This window comes from Penicillium mononematosum (assembly GCF_028829835.1).
Source record: "Penicillium mononematosum strain IBT 11891 chromosome Unknown utg000001l:1.0-4488741.0:1.0-4491989.0, whole genome shotgun sequence".
NCBI lineage: Eukaryota > Fungi > Ascomycota > Eurotiomycetes > Eurotiales > Aspergillaceae > Penicillium > Penicillium mononematosum.
The window spans coordinates 2,179,106-2,203,810 of record NW_026643271.1 but is presented as its reverse complement, the minus strand read 5'-3'; the positions used below and the strand labels follow the sequence as shown (position 1 = coordinate 2,203,810).

The 24,705-nt window shown below is 50.3% G+C and overlaps 10 protein-coding genes across 10 annotated transcripts; 4 read left to right on the top strand and 6 right to left on the bottom strand.

Annotated features, from left to right (window-relative positions):
* Window positions 1–3,106: 3,106 nt before the first annotated feature.
* Window positions 3,107–3,815, bottom strand: N7519_000799 (uncharacterized protein; the record flags this gene model as incomplete). The annotated part of the gene is made up of 2 exons (XM_057287577.1): window positions 3,107–3,511; window positions 3,591–3,815. 2 exons carry the CDS (start codon window positions 3,813–3,815, stop codon window positions 3,107–3,109), a joined length of 630 nt encoding a protein of 209 aa, XP_057153660.1.
* Window positions 3,816–3,906: 91 nt separating this feature from the next.
* On the bottom strand, window positions 3,907–5,195 carry N7519_000798 (Zn(II)2Cys6 transcription factor domain-containing protein; the record flags this gene model as incomplete). Its single annotated transcript, XM_057287576.1, has 3 exons — window positions 3,907–4,086; window positions 4,284–4,408; window positions 4,586–5,195. 3 exons carry the CDS (start codon window positions 5,193–5,195, stop codon window positions 3,907–3,909), a joined length of 915 nt encoding a protein of 304 aa, XP_057153659.1.
* A 244-nt stretch (window positions 5,196–5,439) lies between these two features.
* Window positions 5,440–6,584, top strand: N7519_000797 (uncharacterized protein; the record flags this gene model as incomplete). Its single annotated transcript, XM_057287575.1, has 2 exons — window positions 5,440–5,686; window positions 5,758–6,584. 2 exons carry the CDS (start codon window positions 5,440–5,442, stop codon window positions 6,582–6,584), a joined length of 1,074 nt encoding a protein of 357 aa, XP_057153658.1.
* Window positions 6,585–7,103: 519 nt separating this feature from the next.
* On the top strand, window positions 7,104–7,412 carry N7519_000796 (uncharacterized protein; the record flags this gene model as incomplete). The annotated part of the gene is made up of 1 exon (XM_057287574.1): window positions 7,104–7,412. One exon carries the CDS (start codon window positions 7,104–7,106, stop codon window positions 7,410–7,412), a length of 309 nt encoding a protein of 102 aa, XP_057153657.1.
* Window positions 7,413–8,209: 797 nt separating this feature from the next.
* Window positions 8,210–8,593, top strand: N7519_000795 (uncharacterized protein; the record flags this gene model as incomplete). The annotated part of the gene is made up of 1 exon (XM_057287573.1): window positions 8,210–8,593. The coding sequence occupies one exon, from the start codon at window positions 8,210–8,212 to the stop codon at window positions 8,591–8,593; it is 384 nt and encodes a 127-aa protein (XP_057153656.1).
* A 205-nt stretch (window positions 8,594–8,798) lies between these two features.
* On the bottom strand, window positions 8,799–10,957 carry N7519_000794 (transcription factor domain-containing protein; the record flags this gene model as incomplete). Its single annotated transcript, XM_057287572.1, has 2 exons — window positions 8,799–9,339; window positions 9,405–10,957. 2 exons carry the CDS (start codon window positions 10,955–10,957, stop codon window positions 8,799–8,801), a joined length of 2,094 nt encoding a protein of 697 aa, XP_057153655.1.
* Window positions 10,958–11,674: 717 nt separating this feature from the next.
* pab1 (polyadenylate-binding protein) lies at window positions 11,675–13,995 on the bottom strand (the record flags this gene model as incomplete). The annotated part of the gene is made up of 3 exons (XM_057287571.1): window positions 11,675–11,825; window positions 11,891–12,456; window positions 12,508–13,995. 3 exons carry the CDS (start codon window positions 13,993–13,995, stop codon window positions 11,675–11,677), a joined length of 2,205 nt encoding a protein of 734 aa, XP_057153654.1.
* Window positions 13,996–14,905: 910 nt separating this feature from the next.
* N7519_000792 (HECT-type E3 ubiquitin-protein ligase) lies at window positions 14,906–18,710 on the bottom strand (the record flags this gene model as incomplete). Its single annotated transcript, XM_057287570.1, has 5 exons — window positions 14,906–15,577; window positions 15,650–15,728; window positions 15,754–16,653; window positions 16,710–17,965; window positions 18,054–18,710. 5 exons carry the CDS (start codon window positions 18,708–18,710, stop codon window positions 14,906–14,908), a joined length of 3,564 nt encoding a protein of 1,187 aa, XP_057153653.1.
* A 1,420-nt stretch (window positions 18,711–20,130) lies between these two features.
* On the bottom strand, window positions 20,131–20,406 carry N7519_000791 (mitochondrial 54S ribosomal protein mL41; the record flags this gene model as incomplete). Its single annotated transcript, XM_057287569.1, has 1 exon — window positions 20,131–20,406. One exon carries the CDS (start codon window positions 20,404–20,406, stop codon window positions 20,131–20,133), a length of 276 nt encoding a protein of 91 aa, XP_057153652.1.
* A 581-nt stretch (window positions 20,407–20,987) lies between these two features.
* On the top strand, window positions 20,988–23,921 carry N7519_000790 (UTP14 family protein; the record flags this gene model as incomplete). Its single annotated transcript, XM_057287568.1, has 3 exons — window positions 20,988–23,199; window positions 23,244–23,674; window positions 23,739–23,921. 3 exons carry the CDS (start codon window positions 20,988–20,990, stop codon window positions 23,919–23,921), a joined length of 2,826 nt encoding a protein of 941 aa, XP_057153651.1.
* Window positions 23,922–24,705: the final 784 nt, after the last annotated feature.

The following is a 24,705-nucleotide window of genomic DNA, read 5'->3' as shown; positions in this document are numbered from 1 at the left end:
GAAAGTGGATGAATTAACTGACGATATAATAGACAATCTCCAGAATGATGTCCAAGTCCATCCGCAACAATAATCCCCCGCCGACAATATCTCTATTTCTACTCATCATGCCACATCACATCACAAGTGGACTCTTCCAATTGTCTACAGTATGTAAAAGCTACAGACAGAGCTCTTGCTCGAAAAAATCAAGCTATGTGCTTTTTCTTTTGGGTGGTGCGCCGCATAGCATGACAGGTAGGTGTACACTTGTCACACTTGCTGGACCACTGGCCTTCTGCTTTGAAGGTCACACTACCCGGGCTTCCGGGCCCTATATGGTTCGGTAGTGAATTCATGGAGCGGAGTTAGGGCGAACTGTGGATTTTTTGGGCCATCTATACTGGCCCAGGCTTTCGAACAACATCCCCAAGCCCATCGCGTTGCCAGCAGATAATACATTGGCACTCGTCATAACCCAACAAGCCTGGTCCTGTTCTTAGTGCACTACTCTCAAAAGCACTCATTCACCCGGCAAATATTTATCTCATTGTAGTTGGGATAACAGTGTCAGAAACCCAAGCGAGCTAGCTGCTCACCTCAAGATGTGGCCAGCACCTACAATGCTCACAGTGGAGTCTGCAGCTGAGCAGGTTCTGATTGCCTACGAGACTGGTGCCAAGACTGGTGGCAGGGCTGGTCCCTTCATGTATCCACGATTTCTTCCAAAGCTCTATAATAATTTTAAATTACTTGAGAGTGAATTTTATCCAGTAATACTGTAACTAGTAATAGCTGTGTTCATATTTAAATGGGATCAAGGTGACATATGGATTAAGAAGAGATGGTATATGTAAAAGAGTAAAGCCAACATAGTATCCCCCCAGGTGGCCGTGGCCTTATGGCGAAACGGCGAACGCACCTGCGAGGGGTCAAAGGGGCTCTTTGTGAGCCCCCCCCATCTCAGAATACCAAAATGCTTCTCGGTCGACCCCCGCCGCTGACTTTGCTTATCGTGGGGGGGGGGGCGTTGATCCTCCTGCCTTTCCTCTTACATCCATTTTTTTCTCTTTCTTTTTTCTTTCTTTCTTTCTTTCTTTCTTTCTTTCTTTCTCATTGTAGAGGTTGACTTTTATCGCTCATTGATCAGGTCCTGTCAGCATCTAGCATCATATCTTACTCTTCTACACCCAGATTCAGCTCCCAGCTTCTACCCACTGAACCCTCACTTCCTATCCGCATACCCACAATCTAGCTCAGTTCTTGCTGCCCAAATTCAGCTCTCGATACCCCTTCAACTCTCACTTTCCATCAGTAACCTGTACCTCACGAAACACAGAGTCTCCAAGCGCAGCGGCACCGGTACACAGCGAGTGCTATATCGATTGTCCGCAGCCAGTCGACAGACTCAGATACACAGATTGTGGAGTCAAGCTGTCCGGCGGATGGAACATCATGCATTACGGTACTAGTGGGAACGGTCATCCACACTCTCTCGTGACTGTCTCCAAGCGCACTTCCCGACGCTCAACCCTATGTTGCGGAGATGGCTGTAAGTCTGTAAGAGTTTCAATGTATGAGTTCATGACACTAATATACAAGCGCAGTCCCAGCCACACCCAATACTATCTTCCTATATAGCGAATATTGTACGTGGGAGGCGAGAGGTTGAGGTTGATGTTGATCACCTCGGGACAAACCTACTCGCATATCATTTCCCAGTCTCGGAAAACTACGGGGTTGAAAGGAAAGCGTATATCGATCACAGACTAGGGGAAACGTTTGCATGTACACCTTAACTCATGGTTCAATGTCCATGGTGATCATGACGGAAAACAAAAAGGCCTCGATGTCACAATCGGTCATCCGCCACCTAGAGGTTTCACAAAGGCCTCGTCCCGGTCCTTGAAACCGCGATCTTTCATATCGGCTACCTTGGCAGGGAAATTCTGTCCCAGATCCTGAAGCATCTGTTCCGGAGCGGCTCCACAACCTCAGCAGCACCTTGTACGTTCTACTACAGGAAGATTTTCTCTTCCCCAGAGCTCCTGGGCTCATGCAGAGGGCCAGCGCTTCTTTGGGGTTACAGAAGTTTGTATTCACTGGTTATTACGCGTGGCATTTGACGATCCGAGCATGTTCCTTCGACAGCGTGTTCCTTCGACAGCGTGTTCCTTCGACAGCGTGTTCCTTCGACAGCGTGTTCCTTCGACAGCGTGTTCCTTCGACAGCGTGTTCCTTCGACAGCGACAATTCTGCATCCTGGGTGCTAATGCAGAGGCTTCTATGAGAGCTACCTCGAACAAGATATACTGGTTTAGATTCCCCACCGCTATTCGCCGCCAGCGTTTACTAGAAAACCCTCCAGGTGAGGCTGTTGAAGGTATACTTCCTTACTAAATACTACTATGAGGATTGCCGATTTCAAATCAGTAAGCCGATACCACAAGCTGCAACACAGCCGTAAAAAGACACACAGAAAGGCATCTACAAAAGGCCATCCATCTGGCAATAAGTATATTGTGGCGGCTGTTCATTCTGACCATTCCGCGACAACTCACGCTCAGCTCATCATTGGAGCTGCTCAACATATATTCGAAAACGAGTGTTCTTCCTCGGCAAGTCCTTCTCGAATCCCTTGAGTCTGGCGCTATCGTGGAATATCTCTGCAACTACTTTAGTAGCGCACAGTCAACGGAGGTTGACATTGTACTCTTCGAGATGGATATGGTCCGTACTAGAAGTCTGGGGTTCATGCGCCATTCCAAAGATTGAACGTTGCGTTCAGTCTTGGTCGTTATGCGTTGTATGTTCTTTACAACCGTAATCTGATGCACGGCGAGCTATTCGTCAGGTCTCCGCTCCTCATGGAATTGGAGTTTGCAAAGAGCAACAGACTAGTGCACGCTATGCCGGACCCATGGCGGAATCGTTCGCAGACCTGCCTACTCGGAGTCATGTTATACAAAAGGCAAACAAATCCCATGAAGATCGCCGCTCTGCCCGTAAAGCGAATATCAATTCATTCGTTACCGATAGTACCACAACGGTACACAGCTAGCAGCGAGGTCAAAGTTCATTTCGTGCCTTGCCCTGCGGTAAAAGCTTTCCTGCTTCGCTTTTCGCCTCAAAAGGCCCGAGACGAGGAGGTGGGGAAAGTCGTTATATCATCAGCGGCGGCTTGTCCAAGGGCTAGGGGCGCGGGGGGAGGGGTTGGCGGGAAGCCAGCCCCCGAATCCACCTGCATTCCCTGGATGAACCCCCAAACGGCCCCGGCGACGACATTGTCACGCGGACCTTCCCCAGGAGGTCGTGATTCAGCGTCTGCAGAAGAAGAGACTAATATATGGCGGCCAAGTGTGGACATCCAACTACGATCCTCTGTCACATGCCGTGACATGGGTGGTCGTTCAACGAGACACCACCTCTGAAAGTCGACACCACAAAGCTGACCAAATTCGGCAATTGTGCCGAAGCATACCCTTGGCTTAGCCTGATTAGAACTGCCGGCCCGATGACTCGCCTGCCGTGTCTATTCTCCTCGTGACACGCGAGTTTCTCGTGGGGAACCAACAGTGCACGAGGACTCAGTTCCCCTCGTCCTCTCATACGCAATCACTGTACACAAGGCCCAGGGCATTGCTGTGGACCAGGCGGTTCTCAATATCAGCGAGCGGGCCCACTCCTCGGGCCTGCACTACGTGGCAGTCTACCGGATGCGCACCCTCCCAGGGATCCTCTTTGAGGCTATCAACTTTGACCGCATCCAACCGGCTCGGCCTACGCCGACTATGCTGATGCGCCTGAATAACCGTCGACGCCTCGTCCCACAGCATGTGTTGCTGCCGGGCCCGATATCGTCTCCCGTAGCTACCCTGGTGCTACGCCCATCCCTGCGTGGCGTGCTCGGCCGATTTACCCCGTCCCCTATCCGGTCCGGTCACCTGTCGTCTCGTCACCCGCCTCGTCGCCTTCTCTATGGAGGGCTGCTACCCGTCCGCTGTCGCCAAGGCCGCCGCTAAAGTGGCTTCTAGACCAGATATCCTCCTCGCCTCCCCAGTCAGCACAGCCCCCTGGCCCATCGTCTCCCTGACAGGTGAGCCCATACTGAGTTGGTATCTAATTCTTCTCCGCCGAGGTCCATTCTGTTGAAGGAACCCCAGCTGGCTCAGCACGCTAGTGCGGGCAAGGGCGGATCTTCTTGGAAGACACTGAAGGATTCAGGCTCTGCGCGTACTCGCAAGGAGAAGACTTACGACCAGTTCCTTCAACACATGAGGATGCACCAAGGGTTACAGTCCAACATGACCCAGTTCCAGAAAAGAGAAGAAGCAGTCAGCATGGCTCTTCCACGCAGTCTCGCAAGTTGCTCCAGGTGAGAGTTCCACTGCCTCCTCTGGTCGAGGACGACCGATTGTCCAGTGAAATGCTGAAAGGGGTCACATTGGGGTTATCATTTTGTATTATTTAATTAGTTAATTACAGCGTATAATTGGATCGCGATTCAAGATTCATCTTCATTGGCTGATATGACAAAATGGGTATTTCAAATGATATGCAACAGGCGTAAATCAAGAAGTACTTCTCATTCACCACAAAAACTGACGTTGAAACTCGAACGACGGCGCTCCCTGCCAAGAGCTCATTCTCTCCACCGTAGCATTCCCATCATGCGTATTATCTGCTGTCTCGGGAACCGGACAGTTCGGTGTCCCATTGCAAGTTCCATTGGAAGATCCATCAATCTCTCGAGTTGCGGACATTTGAACCGACTGCAAACGCCTTCTCTTAGAGCCCTGCATTTCTGCACCCACCCTTCCAGGCTCAGTACAAGCTTGCTGCCACCTCCGGATACCCTGAGGAGTATCAAGAGGGAACTGCGACCAATTCTCAATCCCTCTCTTCTCAAGTCTGGGAAATGGCACATACGTGCCGCTACTCTCTCGAGGAATCGCATCCGAAAGCTGCTCGTCCGAGACATGTGGAAGCAAATTTAAAAGAATGCTCTCAGTGAGCTGGAGTCGGTTCTCCAATGCTTCGGCATATCCTTTCTCCGGTCCTCTTCGAAGCTGTTCGGGCCAGTTGCATGGTCGGTTGTTCTCGAGACATTGTTCGCAGACGGGTTTACGGCCGCTGCATTTTTGTTTTCTTGAGCGGCACGCGTTGCAGGCAATTGTTATACGCGCGGGCCTTTTCTCTTTTGATTTCGATGGCATTTTATTTATGCGCAAGATCAAAATGGGTTGGGGATGTGGTGCAGTGGTGAACGGCAGATCCCATCGCCTGAAAGTTCTGCCGGCAGAGGCTTGTCGCGACAGCGGCCATCCGGGCAAAAAGTGTACATGGGGGAACTATCAGCCTTCTTTGATCGCATGTAGTATATAGTCTGGGTATTTATTTGCATTTGATTTCTAGGAATGCTATGATATTTTTAGTTCCACACATATTTCCTCTTTGAATATGACTTCGAAGAATTCATACCGCATTGCCTCTATCCCAGGCGATGGCATCGGTCCCGAAGTAGTCAGTGCTACTATCCAGGTCATCGAGAAACTTGCAAAGACCCTTGGTACATTCGATATCAACTTTGAGCATATCCCATGGGGAACCGAGTACTACAAGCAAACCGGACGATACGTATCTGAAGATTATCTCGACAGTATACGCCAGTACGATGCCATCCTATTCGGTGCCGTTGGATCACCCGGTATGTCCTCTATACCGCACAGCATTATACCAAACCACCAGACCTGTAAACAGCAATATTAACACAGGCAGACGTACCCGATCACATCTCACTCTGGGGCCTACTCCTAGCCCTCCGCGGCCCACTCCAGCTATACGCAAACGTCCGACCAGTCCGCACCTTCCCAGGAACCAAATGCCCCCTCACCACAGCAACCAACGGCATCGACTGGATGCTCGTACGCGAGAACTCCGAAGGCGAGTACGCCGGACAAGGCGGACGGTCCCACGTCGGACAGCAATGGGAAGCCGCGACAGAAGTGGCTGTATTCACGCGTGTGGGCATCGAGCGGATTATGCGATTCGCATTTGAGACAGCGCGATCACGGCCGCGTAAGCTCCTGACCGTCGTCACGAAGAGTAACTCCATGCGCAATGGGATGGTGTTGTGGGATGAAGTTGCTGCGTCTGTCGCGCGGGACTTCCCCGATGTCAAGTGGGATAAGATGCTTGTTGATGCGATGACTGTTCGGATGGTGGCGAAGCCGCAGTTGATTGATACCGTTGTCGGGACTAACTTGCATATGGATATCTTGTCGGATCTTGCGGCTGCGCTGGCGGGGTCGATTGGTGTTGCGCCTTCTAGTAACTTGGATCCAACGCGCAAGAGTCCGTCGATTTTTGAGCCGGTTCATGGTAGCGCTTTTGATATTATTGGGAAGGGGGTTGCGAATCCGGTTGCTACTTTTTGGTCGGCGGCGGAGATGCTCGTCTGGATTGGGGAGAAGGATGCTGCTGCCCAACTGATGGGCTGTGTGGAACGGGTCTGTGCCGCGGGGATTCTGACTCCAGACCTGGGGGGAAGTTCTGACACTCAGGGGGTTGTGGATGCTGTTTGTTTGGAGGTTGAGAAGTTGTGAAAGGAGGTCTGAGACAATTCATTGTTGCTTCTCTTCTTCTTTCCTTCTTTTCTTTGTCTTTTTATCCTTCTTTCTCGTCTCGTCTCATCTGAAATATCTTGGATAAACTGATCAGTTGACCGTTGAATGTCGAACAGACACAAAATACCAATGATTATAGGAACTGACCTATAGAGGGTATCAACTGAACATCCATAACAAGAAGCTCAAAGCCATCTCGCACAAGATGGAACAGATCAGGCGGCGATGAACTAAGAAACCCGAAAATGCCATTATAGCAATATGACACCTGTTTCCCTCATCTAAAAGGAATGGAAACAACATCAGGATGCTCTTGTCTTACAGCCCACCATTTAAACGGGCCTTAGCACCCTATCTCAGGCTATGTCAGGCCTTCACAGTCACTCCGAAAGCACTCAGCCCTCAAAGCCAAATCCATTCGAATTCATCTATCATCAATATACAAGGTCAGTCCCTTCAGCTTCAAAACCAAACCAGCCATTTAACAATATCCAAGAGATGTTCTACCAAAACGGAAGATTACTGCAAGAGCCCGAATACAACCCCCGAACAACGAAATGGGTGAATGTATTCTTCAACATGCATGACTACCGATGCGACGACCTCACCATCATGCGCACAGTCCTCACCTGCATCCGCACACGAGTCGTCAGTATCACCGGCCATGCTATGCACCACGATGTCCCGCTCTGCATCTCGATCCAGGTCCCCGGAGAACATGTCGATAAGGAGTCGATTCTTGCTGCTGCAGAGGTATCGGCGGAATGTCTTCGAGCACAGGTTGCTAGGGGGGTCTGTCCATATTAACCGGTCTTTGCTTTTCCGGGGGAGATAGGGTTTTATTTCATGGAAGGGGGTGTTGATGTGCTTTGATCGGAGTTGGAGTTTCTGGGAAGGAGTTTTTCTGATGCTTAGAGCAGCTTATAGATTGGGTATAGACTAGATGTTTGATAGAATATAGAAATTAGATTATGATTTCCTCTATATAATCAACAATATCTACCTAGGTATGCTATAGTAGTTTGGTTTATAAGGTGAATAGGCAGCCCTAGGCTTTTACATTAATACGAGCGTTGATATTGCTGGCTATGATAAAATAAAAGTAATACACTTAAGTAGCCCTCTTTATTTAGGTCTGAGATTCTGAGACAGTATGTAATAATAGCATCGTCTTTCATGTCTTTATGTCGTGCTGCGAGTCGAAATAGCATGCCAAGGACATAGTAATATCAAGCTTAACCGTCCAAGGTCCATTTTCCTAGTAGGAAATAGAGGTAGGCAGAAATAATAGAAAATAATACATTAATTTCGAGTCATAAACTAGGCAGACCTCCAGGAAATATCCCAAAGACTCAATAAACACAGAGGCACAAAGACATCCTGTAATTAGATGAAAGACTTGAAAATAGCATTGTACCATACCTCCTTTGTTCTTACCTCAGAAGACTCACTATAAACAATAGACAGTTACCAGAGAGAGTACTTAAACAGAGATATAATTTGAATTCCAGAAGCCTCGAAACCTCCTTCCCATCTTCCATCTTCCATCTTCCCTCCCAACACCAAACATTGAAAATCACAAGGTAAGTAAACCCCCATCCAACATGGGCATCCCAAATTCCAACCTCAGCAAGATGCAGAGCATGTTCTACTTCGACGGGGAGCTAATCCCAGAACCCGAGTACGATCCACGCCAGGTCAGCAACTGGGTGAACGTCTTCGTCAACCCGCGAGACTCGGACTCAGACGACGAGACTCTTATGCGCACTGTCGCCGCTTACATCCGAACCAGCACTGCCTCGATCTCCGTCCATGCTAAGCATCATGACTACCCCCTGTGCATCTCTATCAAGGTGCCCGGAGACTACCATTCCAACAAGGCGTCTATTCTCGCCGCGGCGGAGCTGCAGGCTGACTACTATTGCCAGGAGATTCGGAATGGGAGAGTGCGGATCAATCGGGCTTTGCTTTTCCGTCGTGAGGCGTAAGATAGGGGTTGGTGGTGGATGGTTTATGGCGAATTGGGGGGGGGGGGGTTCTATTTGATGATACATGAGCGTTTGAGAGACATACACATACCCACTGCGTGAACAATATGCATTATTATGGTTTGGCCTTTTTGGTATCTCATGTAAACTCGCTGTTAGTTTGTACATATCTAGATTGCTTCGTGCTAGTAGTGAGTAGCATGGTCTAAAAGCTGGGGAATTGCTGCCCGATCATATCGAACAGAGTGTCAAAGTTAGCACCCTCGATTAAATCCACCATGTTCAAGTCGAAATTCGATATCCCGTCAAGGTGTGTGGCATCCATGTCCTGTAAATCCATCTGTGAAGACGATGTATCGGCGAGAATGCCCTGCTCGTTCATTTGCAACGGGTGCATCGATGCCGAAGGAACTACCGTGGAATCATGGCCCCTATGCATAGCCTCGACCCATGTGTTATTCCGGTGCTCAAGATCGGAAGGTTCTACCGATACGTCGAACTCTTCTCGCGAGTGTGAGAGACGACTAAGTCTCCGTCTGTTCTCCTCGCGTGCAGCCAAAGATTCCACAAGTGTCGGACTTCCCTCAGAGCCCCTCACATACGCTTGGGAATTTGCTGTTGGATCGGATCCGCTTTCTGACTGTTGGATTTTCGCGGTCAGCACTGAGAGCGACATGTGGCAGTGTTTGGCTGTCTCCCATTGAGTAGACATCAAACGCAGGTATCCCGAAAATTCCTCTATTTCCCTATCAAGCAGTTAGCACACAGTGATCAATTAAAGATCCAGAATAAAAAGAAACACAACACGTACTGAAGACCCTTCGTCAACACATATTGGTTCAGTTGACAAGCCAAAGCCAAAACCAACCCGGACATCCACGCAGCCGACAAAAAGCCCGGCCAGAATAGAGCCTGGCGGCTATCGACTTGCAACCTCAGCGCGGCAAGTATAGCCCGAGCAGCCCCGATGCAAGTTTGCAATCCAGAGCAGAATTCCGCAGTGGACGGATCCAGCGACAACGAAGGCCGATGGATGATGAGGATGAGATGCTGATACAGCACCGTGAAAAAAGGAGCAAAATCAAACGCAGTGTCTGCCATTACAGATCCCACCCTGTGTTCAGATACTGCTGACTTTCTTTGGAGATGGGAGGGAAGACCATTCCACCACTTATGTACGTCTGTTACGAGGAACAACACCGAACTGCGACGAACGGATCGAACCAATATTGATTTGTGGAAGAGCTCCAATGCCCGGCCCGTCAGAGTCCCCGAGTCAACATAGCTAGCAAGAACGCTTTCCTTGTCATGGTATTCTTTCTTACCGTGCTGCGGCGCGGAGTTGTCATTCGCAGACTGAGTCGTCTGGCCTCGAGGGGAATGCATTTCCCGGGCAGCAGGCAGACACACGTCGATATCAGAATCCTGTATACCAAGCGGCAAGCCCAACGCCTGGCTCAGGTATCTATCGATTGCATAAGCGCACCAAAAGACCCGCTTGCGCAGTTGTCGGTCGTGGGTGGAGAGTTGCTTGTATCGAAATGGACACCGGTGGAGACCGGCGTGAAGCATCGAGCGTAGGATACAGCCTCCGACAGTCGATGCTTGTCGAAGTGACATGGTAGCGACGAGATAGACTTGGATAGCTAGAAGCGCTTGTAGTGAAACGATATCATGTCGAGAGGAGAGAGTGCCGAGTAAAGAGTTGAAACTGGTCGGTGATTGGATCTTCGACTCGGATGGCAGATCTACGTCTGGCGCTAGTAAACTGCCTAGATTGAAGACACATTGGAAAACTGTGGTCCAGCATGTACTCCGGTGATCTATGCATGATTCCGGCGTGTGCTGAGTTTCATTCCTGCTCGAGTAGACTTTCTCCATCGCCTGCAGGAAGGTGGGACCATGCAGGAACGGGAACAGAGGGTGCCAGACTTTGAAGTACATCATCATCAGACTCTTGGCCACATCTGGGGGCGGTAGATTGCCCAGAGATGCCGTCAATGTTGGGTCGTAGGTCAATTCTGCGGGAGATTCGACCACTTCCGAGGACGAAGCAGTGTCTCTGACGGATGAGGTGCGCTGGCGCTTGTCACGAGGTGAAGTTTCAGCGCCTACGAGCGTTTCCTCTGCTGTGGGCAATTGGGGTTCAGATGAACCCGGGCCCTCTAGGCTGTTGAATGCACGTTTCACGGTCTTGATGAAATAGACGCCGCTTGAGCTACCGACGAACTGGCTATCCTCGTTCGAATGTGCCGTCAAGGAACCAATTTCAGATGTCTCGGGTACAAATTCAGAAGCCATTGCGCATATATCATCTCGGATGAATGAAATGTTCTCTCTAAAGCTGGATTCCACAGGAATCATTCATTCACCGGGGGCGTCCACGGGTGACCTCGGGGTAGAGACAATGCTGAGTCATATGAGAAGGCGGACCACAGCGGCCACAAAGTCGAAAGTGTCGGGAAAGAAAAATCTTCGTCTACGAAAGGAACTTGATGAAGCAATAGGCCACGGCCATCCCATTGATTGTCTGGCGCTGCTCTCCCGAATCCGAGAACAAACACAAGGACGACCAGACTTTTCCGTGAGGAATTCATAATTCTATCTGACACTCAAATTGAGTGAACCACAACCCAGAGAACGCAGGAAGGGGGAGTGTGGAAAAAAAGAAATTTCACAGATCCATCCCAGTCGAAAGATAAAAAGAAAACATAGAAACAAGGATGGTGAAAAGGATGTCAAAGGAATCACGCCCAGCGCCTAGAAGAAAAGACTTTTACCAATGCCAACCTGGAGACACTCAATATAGCCCCAGTCCGAATGGAAGGTAAAGGGAAATAGTGCATACTAGGGAAACTGGAAAAGAAAAAAAAATCCGAATGTCATACCGCATTCACTAAACACCAGGAAGGTGACTGCCTAAGAACAAACTTTTCGAACCGAGGGATATCAGGATCAGAGATAGGGAGATGTAGGGGTAGAAAGGGTAAAAGATGGGAACAAATAATGATAAGAGAAAGGAAAAGTCGTCAAAAACGTGCGTCCAAGATTTCCGAGAAGACAAAGAAGTGAACACATCAATTAAGACTTGTTCTCCTCAGCAGGGGCCTCCTTGGCGGCTTCCTGGGGCTTGGGTTCGGCGGTCTCGCCATCACCCTTGTTCTTCATGTACTCATCATAGACGTTAAGGGCCTCGTCAACCTTGCCGCGGAGAGCCTCCTCATCATCAAGCCTGAAAAAGAACGTTAGTAAATCATATCACACACTAAAACGAAAAGAATGGGCAGTGTAACTTACAGGCCAAGCAGCTCAGTGTTATCCATCTCAAGAAGCATACCAGTGATCTTGCCAGCAAGCTCGGGCTGCTGAGCCTGGATCTTGGGGTAAAGGGCCTCGCCGAGCATCTGCTTCTGCTGAGCGGGGGGAGCGGCGAGGAGAGCCTGGTTGGCAGAGGCGGGCTCGCCAGCGGGCTGGCCGCCAGGGGCGGGCTGACCACGACCACGACCCATCTGAGGACCACCACGGCCGAAACCGGGGCCACCACGCATGTTCATAGGCATACCGGGAACACCACGGCCACCACCGCCACGTCCGAAGGCCTGGGGCGTAGGGTAACCCATGCCGTTAGGAATGCCGCCAGGAGCCTGCATACCCATGGGCATACCCTGGAAGTTGGGAGGAAGCTGTTGGTTGGGGGGCATACCACGGCCACCCTGGGGGAAAGGACCGGGGTACTGGGGACGGCCACCGGGCATGTTGGGCATGGGCATACCGCCCTGGGGGGCGAAGGGCATACCACCACGCTGTCCAGGGGGCATGAAGCCCTGCTGGCCAGCACCGTAGAAGACGGCGGGCTGCATGAACTAGTCAAGTTAGTAATTGAATGAATACTGATCAAGAAAATTGTAACTTACAGGCTGGGGCATGCCGGCGGCGGCGGCGGCCTGCTGCTGGCGGATGGTGTTGCGAGCCTGGATGCTAGCCTCGAGCTGGCTGCGGCGGACATCCTTGCGCTGAGCGAGAGCAACGTAGAGGGGCTTGCCGTTGACCATACGCTGGTTCATCTCAGTGACGGCCTTGGAGGCCTCATCGGGGCTGCTGAAGCAGACGAAACCGAAGCCCTTGCTCTTGCCGAAGGCCTTCTTCTCAGTCTTCTTCTCCTCGGTGGCCTCGCCCTCCTCAGTCTTCTTCTCGGCGGCCTCAGACTTGACCTCGGCGGTCTCCTCGGTCTTCACCTCCTTCTCCTCGGAGTCCTTGGTCTCCTTGCCGGCCTCCTTCTCCTCAGCCTCAGGGGTGGGAGAACGCTCGGCGGCATCACGCATAACCTTGGCGGAAGTGATAGTACCGTAAGGAGTGAAGAGGTCACGGAGCTTCTCATCATCGATGTCGTCGGTCAAGTTCTTGACGTAGAGGTTGACACCCTGGTACTTGGAGGCCTTCTCCATGCGGGCAGCCTCGTACTGCTTGCGCAGTTCCTCCTCACGCTCGTGCTTCTTCTGGGCACGGCCAACGTAAAGCTTCTGAGACTTGACCTCCTTCTCGTTCATCTCAGCAACGGCGGCCTCGGCGCTCTCGTGGTTTGCGTAGTTGACGAAACCGAAGCCACGGCTCTTGCCATCCTGGTCGTGGCTAAGAGTGGCAGAGGTGATCTCACCGAAGGCCTCGAACATGGTGCGGAACTCGTCGTCGGTGATCTCGAGATCGATGTTCTTGATGTAGATGTTGGTGAAGTTGGCCTTCATCTCCTCGAACTTGCTCTGGCGGTCCTTCTTGGAGATGTGGTGGCCGACGAAGACCTTCTTGTCGTTCAGCAGCATACCGTTAACGTGCTTGATGGCGTTGTTGGCAGCTTCGGCGGTCTCGTAGTGGACGAAACCGTAGCCCTTGGAGTTGGCGAACTCATCCTGAGCGACCTTGCAGCTGAGAATGTTACCAAAGGCAGCGAAAGTGTCGTGAAGAGCCTTGTTGTCAATGGCGTTGTCGAGGTTCTTGATGAACACGTTGCCCTGGCCAGTCTTGCGCAGAGCGGGGTCACGCTGGGACCACATGATACGGCAAGGCTTACCCTTGATGAGAGTGTAGTTCAGGTCCTCAAGAGCACGCTCACCGTCAGCGGTGTTGTTGTAGTTAACGTAAGCGTAACCCAGGGAGCGGCGGGTGACGGCATCACGGCAGACACGGATAGAGGCGACCTGGCCGATGGAAGAGAAGAGCTCGTAGAGCATAGCCTCAGTCACGGAGGGGTCAAGCTCGCCGACATAGAGGGAAGCCGAGTGGGGCTGGTTGTTGGCAGCATCACCGGCGGCCTCGGGAGTGGCCTCGACGGGAGTGCCATTGGCCTCAGGGGCGGCGGCGACAACGTTGTCGGTGACGGGAGCGGTGGTGGGGGCTTCAGCAGACATAATGGCGACTGTTTTCACTGAGAAAAGAAAAAAAGTTTTAGCATGTGCATGCCGAGCCTATCGCGGAGAGGGGGAGGGGAATCAAGGAGGCATATGAGATAAGGTTACACGGCAGTTGATGCAGCCTCTTTGGCAAGTAACCAAGGGGGAAGTGAGAAAAAAACGAGGGGTGAATCAATGAAAAGGGAGGGGTGCCATACAGCAAAGTATCCACGAGACAAAGAGTTCAGAGAAATTTCACTTGAGCAAAGAGCACTAGCGGGTTAGCGGGGAGGGGAAAATCGAAGTGTATTGCATGCGCGAGAGAAATAGAAGAATCAGAGATGACACGATGTTCAAGAAAGAGTTGAAGAGAAGACAAAAAGCAAAATGACTAACCAGGTGAAAATGAAGACGATGGAGGCGTTGAAAGAAAATCTTCCACACAACACACCGCACAATCGGGGATGAGATAAGATAACTGGAAAAAGTCTTTTTCTTGGGTTTTTCGTGTTTTTTTGAGATTTTGTATCTTTCGATTAAAGATTCGAAAAGAAAAGGAAGACTTTTCCCTAAAGAGAGAACAACGGAGATAGAGGGGGGAGGTTGTAAGAAGGAAAGAAAAAAAGTTGAGCCGTTCCAAAGCAATTGGTTCTGGAAAACTCAGAGGCCGCACGAGATGGGGACACTAGTCCTATTTGGGATGGGGTTGCCGCTTTAAGGGCTTATTAAGTATAACCTCGGGACCTCAACTATGTTCCAACATACCTGTGTTGTTAGGTAGAACTTGATATACATATTGAAACATAAATAAGATTGGTTCTTTTCAAAAAAAAAAGATATGCCCATGCTATGCATGCTAAAATTAATAGGCAGACGGTCTACGGGAAATGTACACGAAAATAATGCCCGAACATCCCTCAAACCCCCCTCAACTCAAATCAAACCCAGCACCGGAACTCACTGCATACAAAAGCTTGCTCCTCAATGTGTCTGCATCAGAGTACCGTGGCAGCTTCAGAAGATTCACACAAGTACTGGTACTCGGCAAACGTTCCTGGTCATCACTGGAGTCTCTAATGCTAAAGTGAGGACGAAGGTGGCTGAATCCCAGCAACGGAGCTCGAGGTGTAGACGTCACGAACCGGATGACCTTTTGCCGCTCCTCGTTGGTCATCTCGTGCATAACCTGCCAGAACAGTGCAATGGTCGGATGTTCTAGATTGTCATCACCAATCACATACACACCTCCGTAGAGGGTGTTCCGTCGCAGGTCCTCCACATCAATATCAGCCTTGTCTCCGCTCACTAGCGTCTGCAACTCGGACTGATTGAACATGGATAGCCAGGCGGGTTGAATGATCTGGCCCAGGCCTTGCAAAAATGCATTTGTCTGCAGAACAGGTTGCAACTGTAGACGGTAACGAGCCACGTAGGAAATGTAGACCAATCTGTTTTTGTTTGTCACCGGGGTTTGTGAGCCATTCGGTTTCAACTCTGCTGTGACAGTGCGGTTCTGTCCACTGGGCATCCGAATCACGTTGTTTATGGTAAAGTCAAGACCAAAGTCTTCCACGTCTCCGGAGTAATTCTTCAGTTGTAACTGGTGAAACAAATTGGTCAGCTGTAGGCTCAAAAAGACACAATCTCGATCTTGCTAGGAGATACTACTTACCAAGCCCTGGTACAATCCTTCGTCAAGGTCCTTCAAATCGTTCAAGTTAGCACGATACGAAGATTCCTTCACCGCAGACCTAGAGCCCCCCTGTCAAGGCCCACTTCAAGAGGAAGAATGGTGCAAAGTTGACATCGACCAAGATCCCCTCATAAAGACACTTTCCAATGATCCGGCCCAAGAATTCATATCGTCGAAGAAGACCGCGCACGTCATTCTGCCACTCTGGGCTTGAACTTGTGAGTCCAGCCTCGCTGAGAACCTTTTTAAGTTGGTCAACAGCTATCGGGCTGGGATACAGCAGATGGTGATCGTTTTCCGCAAACATGCTCTCATAGTCATCAGTCTTGAAAGCTTCCGCAGTGACACTGGTCAGGAACTCTTTCGTCACACCGCCACCATCGATACCGGCTTCCATTGCTCCAAACTGGTCGATAAAACTGATCTGGATTGGCTCTTTGAGACCGTCACCCAAGCCGTAGTATTGAGAGAATGCATCTTCAAATACACTCTCACGCCGGATGTCGGCGTGGTGTCGGGCCAAGATATCAGCCGCACCCTCAGCGTGTCCATTCATCATAGCGCTTTGGGCCACAGACAAGCGCCAGGATTCAGGCTCCACGAAGCCTTTCCGGCGACGCTGTTGATCCCTAAATATAAATTGACGGAAGATCTGCACTCTCGTGGCAAATGGGATGAAGAAAGGCATATTTCGAAGTATCTCTAGCCGTGGCGCAATGGCAGCCAGAGCATTATTATGAGCTTGTCTTCGTTGACTATTTCGCATGGCCTGCATGTGAATTAGTCGCCGCGCATGGCTATTGCCGACAAGTTGAGAAGGCTCCGGGTTTTCCTCGTCGAGAAGATCAGGTTCAGCATCTTCATCGTCGTCCTGGAATTCATGGCGCTTCTCCTCTTCTGCCACAACGGCTGGGATAAAACCTTCCATGTCGAATCGATCAGTCATTAGCCAATGATTTTGAGGGAGGAATTTGCGTCGAGAACTAAAGCGTGTCAGCTGGAGTGCCCATACCATGGCAAATGGAGCATTTCGACTTACTCTCGCTCATGCAGCATTCTGAGCAAACCTGTAACCAAGCCTTTGAAATAGTCAAGTGGAATACCTGTCACACCAGGAAGATCATTGATCTCCTTCTTGGTCTCCACTTCAGTACGCTCCATTGGTCCAGAAACTTGAGCCGTGTTGCTAAAATAACTTCTAAGATCCACAGCGGATGATGGAACAGGTCCTTTCTTGGTCAAGTCGGCAACATTCCAATAGAGGGTGAAGGCGAGATTTTTGAGGAAGACGGTCATGTCTTTAACGTCTTTAAGAGGCAGCGCACTTTCTTTTGTCCACGAAGACAGCACATTTTGTGAAGCTGCAAATGGTGATGCGCTTGAGAAGAACTCTTCGTCATCCATTACTTTCAAGACGAACGTGTAAAGCTCAAAAAAGAGGAGGATAATCGTCCACTCCTGCTCTTGATCCTCTTGATTCCCATCTTGTGGTAGCTGCAGCAACGGAAGAACTTGGCTCGAGTCCTTGCTAATAGTATCGAAGATTCGACTGGACTTTGATGCCTGCCAAAAATATTTGATCGCCGGTACTTTGGCACCTGGCTGGCCGGAAGTCAGATCTGCTGAAGGCGCCGAGCCTAGATATAACCACATTCGAATATCATCCCCACGCCGAGGGAAGACCCTAAGCAAGTTCAGGGCATAAGTAGCAAGAATTTTTGCTTCTCTCGAAGCGTTGTAATCGTTTGAGATATCGGTGTGTGAGAGGTACGATGTCTTGATGCGAGAAAGTAACCCGGTGATGCTACTTTGGTTGACCAGACTACTGACCTGGTCGGCGACGAACTGATCCAAATACGGACCTCTGGCTGGATCCGGGCCATTTTCATCCGCCTCCAGGCACCTTGTCAGATAGACAGAGGTTGAGTTGAGCAACCCAGAGACGACATTCAGAAATCCAAGGTCAGGTGCTTGCAGGTTGGCCTGTCCCGGAAGAGCATATCGGTGGAAGAAGATCAGGTACGCAAGCAGCCAAAGTCGGCCTTCGATGCCCTCGACATCATCGGTAGAAAGGCGTTCTTTAGTCAGAGGGATGCATGATTCAATTGCAGGCGCCAGTAACTTGTAGTTTATCTGGTGCGCCAATCCATCAAGCTCACCAAGGTAAGCAGGCAGGTTTGGAATGGTCAGATACGACATAGCAAGCGCTTCATAGGCTGCTATGGTTTCGGAGGTGATTGGTCGCAAAAGAGCCAGGACAGCATTCGTAACATGCTCCGGTGACAGGGTGCCCCCCTAAAAGCTCAATGTTCTTTGTTAAGAACGCCATCGTTTGATAGTAGTGTCTACCAATCGATGCCATCCTCTTCGGTATCAAGTCAACCAGGAAGACCATCGTCCGAAGAAGGGGCAGAACGGCTGCTTCATGTGTCGGACTGTTACTTGCAGAGCCGAGCGCATGGAGGATAGCGGTTGCCAGCCGTTTTAACAGCTCGGTCCAGTCATTTTCTGTCGCGATGGTCGGCAGAGCATGGAAGGTCTGCTCAAAGACATTGCAGAAGTATACCAAACGTAGAACATCTTCTTTCTTTGTTGCCAATCCCACAAACTGAACGAGAAGCCTGAGCTGATCCAAGCATTGCTCGGCCGTGGGATATGGGGGTGCCGAAAGACGTGCCAGACACTCCAGACGTTCAACCTCCGTCCTTGGGCGGCGATCATCATCGAAGTCCAGGGCAGTGGTAACTCTCTCCCACTCAAGTGTATCCCATTCAGACTTCCAGACCTTGTATGTTGCTTTCCTGCTCTGATGACCCCGCCAGACTCGCTGAACGGTGCGAGATGCGGTTTGTCGATCTCTCTCAAGTTGTCTCAGGGCTCGCTCACGTTGGGCAATGGCGACTGCACTCTCGGGGTTTGCAGCATGAGGAGTTTGTCTAGTCGGCGAGTTTCCGGGGAATGCAGCGAATGGATTAGTGGCCCGGCCACTGAGGTTCACCTGCCGCGGGCGACGAGAATTACCCGTGAAGGATTGAAACATGGTTGCAGCAGGAGCTGCCGGATGGGAAGATGATCAGCAGGCTAGATAAAATAAACCCTCTAGATGCAGATAATCAAATCAACATACGCCCACATCACCGTGGGAGGAGGAAAGACGAAAGGTGAAGAACTATGACATCGCCGTCACTTCGGGAGCCGATACGGAAGAGCATGGCGGGCTTATCGGACTGGGCACGGACCACATATCCACGGGATCTCCAGGGCTGACTTTCCTCTCGATTGCCACTGGAACATTCTGGCTGTTAAGCTGAAGGTGGTATAGACAGCCCTAGAGTGGATATATTGGCAACTTATATGGATCTTCTATGCCTTCCAAGTAAAAGATAAAAGAAAATCTACAGAGAAAATATATGCCTATAAACAAATGCTCAAAGAGGCGAGAGACCATGGTCTTCTTGGTCCTAGTCGCCAGCAGAAAATCGCCCATCTACGTGATTTTCGATGTTAGTATACGTAGTTAACGTAACTAGGGCACCTCTACCTATGTAGGTAGCCATCTGGGCGTATAGATGTCATCAATTGATATATAGAAAGGCCGTGTTGTGGGAATTTTTTTTTTCACTCTATTCTAAGGTGTGTAGCTATAGACAGATCTATAGGACACATAAAAAGACACCTAAAAGGACATATAAATAGATATATAGATGTACCTAGGTAAAGAGTAATATAGAAAGGCTAGAGTCTGCTCCTTCCCATTCTTGTTTAGGCAGTCACCTTATCATCTTCCCCGGCTCTTCTCTTCCTATACTTTATATCACAACTCTAGCGAGATCAACCATCGCTAGAACACTAAGGCCATTGCTATCACCTCTTTCTCTTAGAGTGTGCTAGCACATATTCTACCTACTCTCTGTTAAAAAGGTAAGAGTGACTACCTAAAAACATATGAAACCTGTATACTACCTAAGTCTGGCTTCCGAAGCTTAGAGTTTCATTTCTCTATCAATCCTTTATTAGGAATCTCATACCGTCGAGGACTTGCAGACATGTTGGATAATTCAGGCATCTCAGATCTCGAGTGTCTCGAGGCATTACCCGACACCTTCAAGGCTACTTGTAACTTTTGTAATCTGATATTCATGAATTTGTCAAAATAGTACACAATTGCTCCTGTCTCGATGCCAAATGGTACACGTCCACCGATGCATGGGGTTCCTCCGTGTTCCAAATCAAGTTGATGTTGTAGAGACTATAATACATGGGATATATTCAACCAGCGGAGAGAAGGTTGATCAATGAAATTGTTGAGTAATGCCCAGCGAGGGTGGTTGTGGATGGTATGCTGGGCCGCTGGCATAAATATTAGGGAGTGATCTCAAGCGCCCGGACTGCTGCGCACTCACATTCAGTTGAAAACACATAGACAATCCCCGCTATGCGGTTTCAGTCTTTGGGGATTTCTAGAAAAGGGTCTTGGATGGCTTGCGCTTTGGCGTCTCGGGCGTTTGGGCCAGCTCTTGGTTCTCAATATGCTCAGTCTGCTCAAGCTGCGGCGTCGGCTCGGTCTCAATCTTCTCAATCTTCTTGGTGTACGGTTGTGCTAGTCGGGCCTCTTCGGCTTCAGCGGTCTCGGCCCACTTCTCCAGATAGTCCTGACCCTCAAATCCTCTGATCACGGTAACCGTGCGCCCATTTCTCTCGATATCTTGGACGTAGTTCGAGGGCGTCTTGCGCATGTGTTTTGTGACGAAGGGTCCGAGCTATAGCCATGTTAGCAGATCCGACATTTCAGCTAACTGGTGTCAGACGGTTTTGAATGCTCACGGTGAATGGCTCCTTCGCAGTCTCGGCAGAGTATCTCCTCCCAGGGATTTCAAGCTTTTTCGGCAGGCATATAGACACGGTGCTTTGACATATCGGGCCTGTATGTGCCTCTCTTGTCGAAGTGACCCATAGAGCCGGTTCGGTTTCCCTTGTAGTAGCCACCATTGACCTGCTTGGTAGTCAAGCGCAAACGCACCATCATTGGTTGCGTGGGCTTGAACATTATGGCGAGCAATTCAGGAGCCTTGAAATTGGAACCGAAGAGGGATAGAGCGAGTCGAGTTGTCCTGGAGGGAGTCGGGAGACAAAACTCGACGAATGAACGGGTCGCGCTAATCTCCGCGCCGAGAACTTTTTTTTCCCGGCAGAAAAAAAGTTCAACACCATCTACGCCCCTCTTGAAAGCAGCCATCAGATCATTTGGTACTTTTTTAGTACTGATCTGAAGCTTCTTTCTTAGTCGAGAATTTGATTTCTTGACTTATACGCCACGATGCCTCGCAGTCAGACTCAGAAGCAGGGTCCTAAAGACCGCTCAGCGCAAAAAGCTGCGCCGAAGCGGAAAAGCACTCGGTCGCTGAATGCACTGTCTATTGCAGAGAAGACAATTCACACTAAATTGGGTGTCAAACGCAGTCGTCTTGGAGCCTACGATGATGGCACCTTCAACCGCAAGAGAAACACCGGCGGCGACGATGAGGACGACGAGGAGGATACCGCCGCCCAATACAAACGCCGCAGAACCGAGGACACCGGAAGCCTTGATGGTGGCAGCGACAGTGAGGGACATGAATGGACTCTCGGACAAGTGAACAGCGATGACGACAGCGAATTGGACAGCGATGAAGCTCTCGGTGAAAGCGACGAAGAGCGATTCGAGGGCTTCACTTTCCGCGCATCCAAGTCCAAATCTCAGCCGAAAAAAGCTGCACCCAAGCCAAAGAAGCCTACAGAGATCAGCTTGTCTGAAGATGTCGACGAGTCGGATGAGGAATCTGACGGTGAAGACTACGACGAGGACGATGACCTGGGAGAAGACGCTGTTGACCTCGCGACCGCCTGGGATATGAATGTGGCGGCCGAGGAGGAGGAAGCCCAGGAAGCAGCTGCGAAAGCCAAGCGGGCTGCGAAATATGATAGCGACGAGGATTCTGGGTCAGAGGGGGACAGTGAAAGCGACGCCAGCGAGGACGGGCTGTCTATGTCGGACGACGATGCCGATGCGGATCCGCACGGCCTTTCGAAGCTACAAGACTTTGTCCAGTCTATGGAGACTGAAAAATCTACGAAACGTACTCAGAAATCACAAGAACAAGGCAAGCCCTCGGAATTCGGCCTGACGACCGCCAACAAATTAACCGTCGCCGATCTCCTACCCTCCATCACCGACTCTCGCCTCAAGAACTCGCTCAAACATATCGATTCTGTTGTCCAAGCATCAAAATCTGGCATTCCTGGCAAGCTAGATGCCCCTCTAGCGAAACGCCAACAGGACCGACTTGACCGGGCTGCTGCCTACGAGAAGAGCAAGGAGACCTTGAACCGATGGCTCGAGACTGTCAAAGCCAACCGCAGAGCCGAACACCTTTCCTTCCCGCTACGTGATCCCGATGCTGAGCAGACTCACCGCTTGGAAGCTGCCAAGCCGCAGACAGACCTCGAAAATGTCATCCAGAACATCCTTGTGGAGAGTGGGCTAGCTGAGGCTCAAGGCAAGTCAGCCGAGGACCAGATCCAGAGTTTCGAAGAATTACAGGCCCGCAATATTCCCATTGAGGAGATCCAGGCTCGGCGCGCAGAACTCCGCAAGCGACGTGACCTGCTTTTCCGAGAGGAAGTGCGCGCCAAGCGCATCAAGAAGATCAAGAGCAAGTCTTATCGCCGTGTTCACCGGAAAGAGCGCGAAAAGATGGAGCAACAGGAGCAGAACGCACTCATGGAAGCCGGTGTGGATATGGACGAGATGGATCAGGAGAAGAACGAGCGTTTGCGAGCCGAAGCTCGTATGGGCTCCAAGCATCGTGAAAGCAAATGGGCCAAGGGCTTGAAGCAGACTGGTCGCACTGCCTGGGACGAAGAGGCTCGCAACAGTGCCGCCGACTTGGCCCAAAGAGAGGAGGAGCTACGGAAGAGGATCGAAGGCAAGCGTGTTTCCACTGGAGATGATGACTACTTGGGCTCTTCAAGCTCCGAATCGGAAGATGAGGACCCTTGGAATGAGCAGGGTTCCGATGTGGAAAGGCAAAAGATCCAGAAGAAGCTCAAGGCCCTCGAGGGCGGTGATGATGCTGAAGATGGTGTGAAGGGGCCCCATGCTGACCTTTTCGAAATGAAATTCATGAAAAATGCCGATGCCGCCCGCAAAGAAAGGAACGATGCGGAGCTTCGTCAACTCAACCGTGAACTCCACGGAGAGGAGTCTGTGTCTGAGGCAGAGTCGGAGGTCGGTCGACGGAAGTTTGGTCAATCAAAGAAGCCCGACCCCAAATCTCACGCAAAGCCGTTGCCCAAGAATGAGTTCGAGGAGAAGCTAGATTCCGATGATGAAGCTGCGCAGGTACCAGTATCAGACGATGATGTTGACATTGCTGTCAACGGTACTGCCAAGCACAAGTCAGGAGCTTCTGGCAACAAGAAGGCTTCACGATCTTCGCGCGACTCTTTCGATCAGCAAAAGGATACACCCGCGAGGAGGAGAACCCTTGGTTGGTTCAAACGGAACGGACGAACCGTCGCCGGACTGGGCCAGATGCCCAAGAAAGCATTGACATTTCCCTCGATGATACCCAGCCCGAAGTTGCTCCAGCGAAGCAACAGAGCAAGAAGCAAAAGAACGCCAAGGAAACCCTCGCGAAACAGCAATTCGAAGAGAACGACAGCGATGATGAGGAGAAAGTTCCCGTCTTGCTTAAGAACCACGACCTCGTGAAGAGAGCCTTTGCCGGCGATGAAGTTGTCCAGGAATTCGAACAAGACAAGATGGACACGGTTGAAGATGAAGGCGATCAGGTTGTGGACAACACACTCCCGGGCTGGGGCAGCTGGGCCGGTGAAGGTGTCAGCAAGAGACAGCAAAAGAAGCAAAAGAAAGACTTGACTGTTGTGGCGGGTGTGAAGGCCCATCAGCGCAAGGACGCAAAGCTTGATCGGGTCATTATCAACCAGAAGCGAGTCCAGAAGGTAAGCCAAGTCTTGTTCCTACACGAACACGTACAGCTCACTAACTTTTTTTTTTTAACTCTAGAACAAGAAGTACATGGCAAGCCAGTTGCCGCACGAGTTCGAGACCAAACAGCAGTACGAACGATCCCTGCGGCTGCCCTTGGGCCCCGAGTGGTCTCCGAAAGAAAGCTTCCAGAGTGGCACCAAGCCTCGTGTCATGATCAAGCAGGGCATCATCAAGCCCATGTCGAAGCCCATGCAATGAATGTAAATATCTTATTTCACTTCACATGTGCCATGTCCACTGACAGCATCTAACGTAACCCATTTTGCGGGTTTGGATTAAAAGCGTCTTCATTCTTGCTATACTCCAGTCCAGGTGACCAGCCCTGCAGGTGTTTGCACAATATAGTTCATATAGTTCGTACTTGGCACGGCCTGTTGCCTCACAAGTGTTCATCACGCAGAAGTATACATATGTAGGTACTTTTACTCGCATGTATCTGGATCATATGTAGATGGCAAGATGCCTCGACCTTGGAATGTCAACTTTGACCTTTGGGATAAACCATTTGAACATGTCCCATGATTCCATAAAAAGTAACTAAAATTTTATCCATGGATTGTCCGGTGATTCATATTGAGTCATCTCCATCTTTTAATGACTTGAATCTGCATATATTTATGGTTCTTCTTCCTTTTCTATCTTGTCATCAGTTCTACTCCACATCGGCGATCCCTTGGCAAGTGCTGCCTGCATTTAACATCTTCGATCAACTGACGGAATATCAGATCCATCTCCCAATTAACCCCAATTACCTGGGCAACTTCAATCTCATATAATTCAGTAAGTGGATGATGGTCGTTGCAGTGATTCCCGTACACATTCTTGGGGGTGGGGAACGCACGCGGACTCGACGTGTTGCCTGTTGCGCCCTACATTGCTGAGCCAGACACGATACCCAACTCTGGTCATTCCCCTTAGCTAAAGAAGACTGTACACTGCTAACATTTATGAAGATCGATCAGGATCGACAGTCTGTGGAATC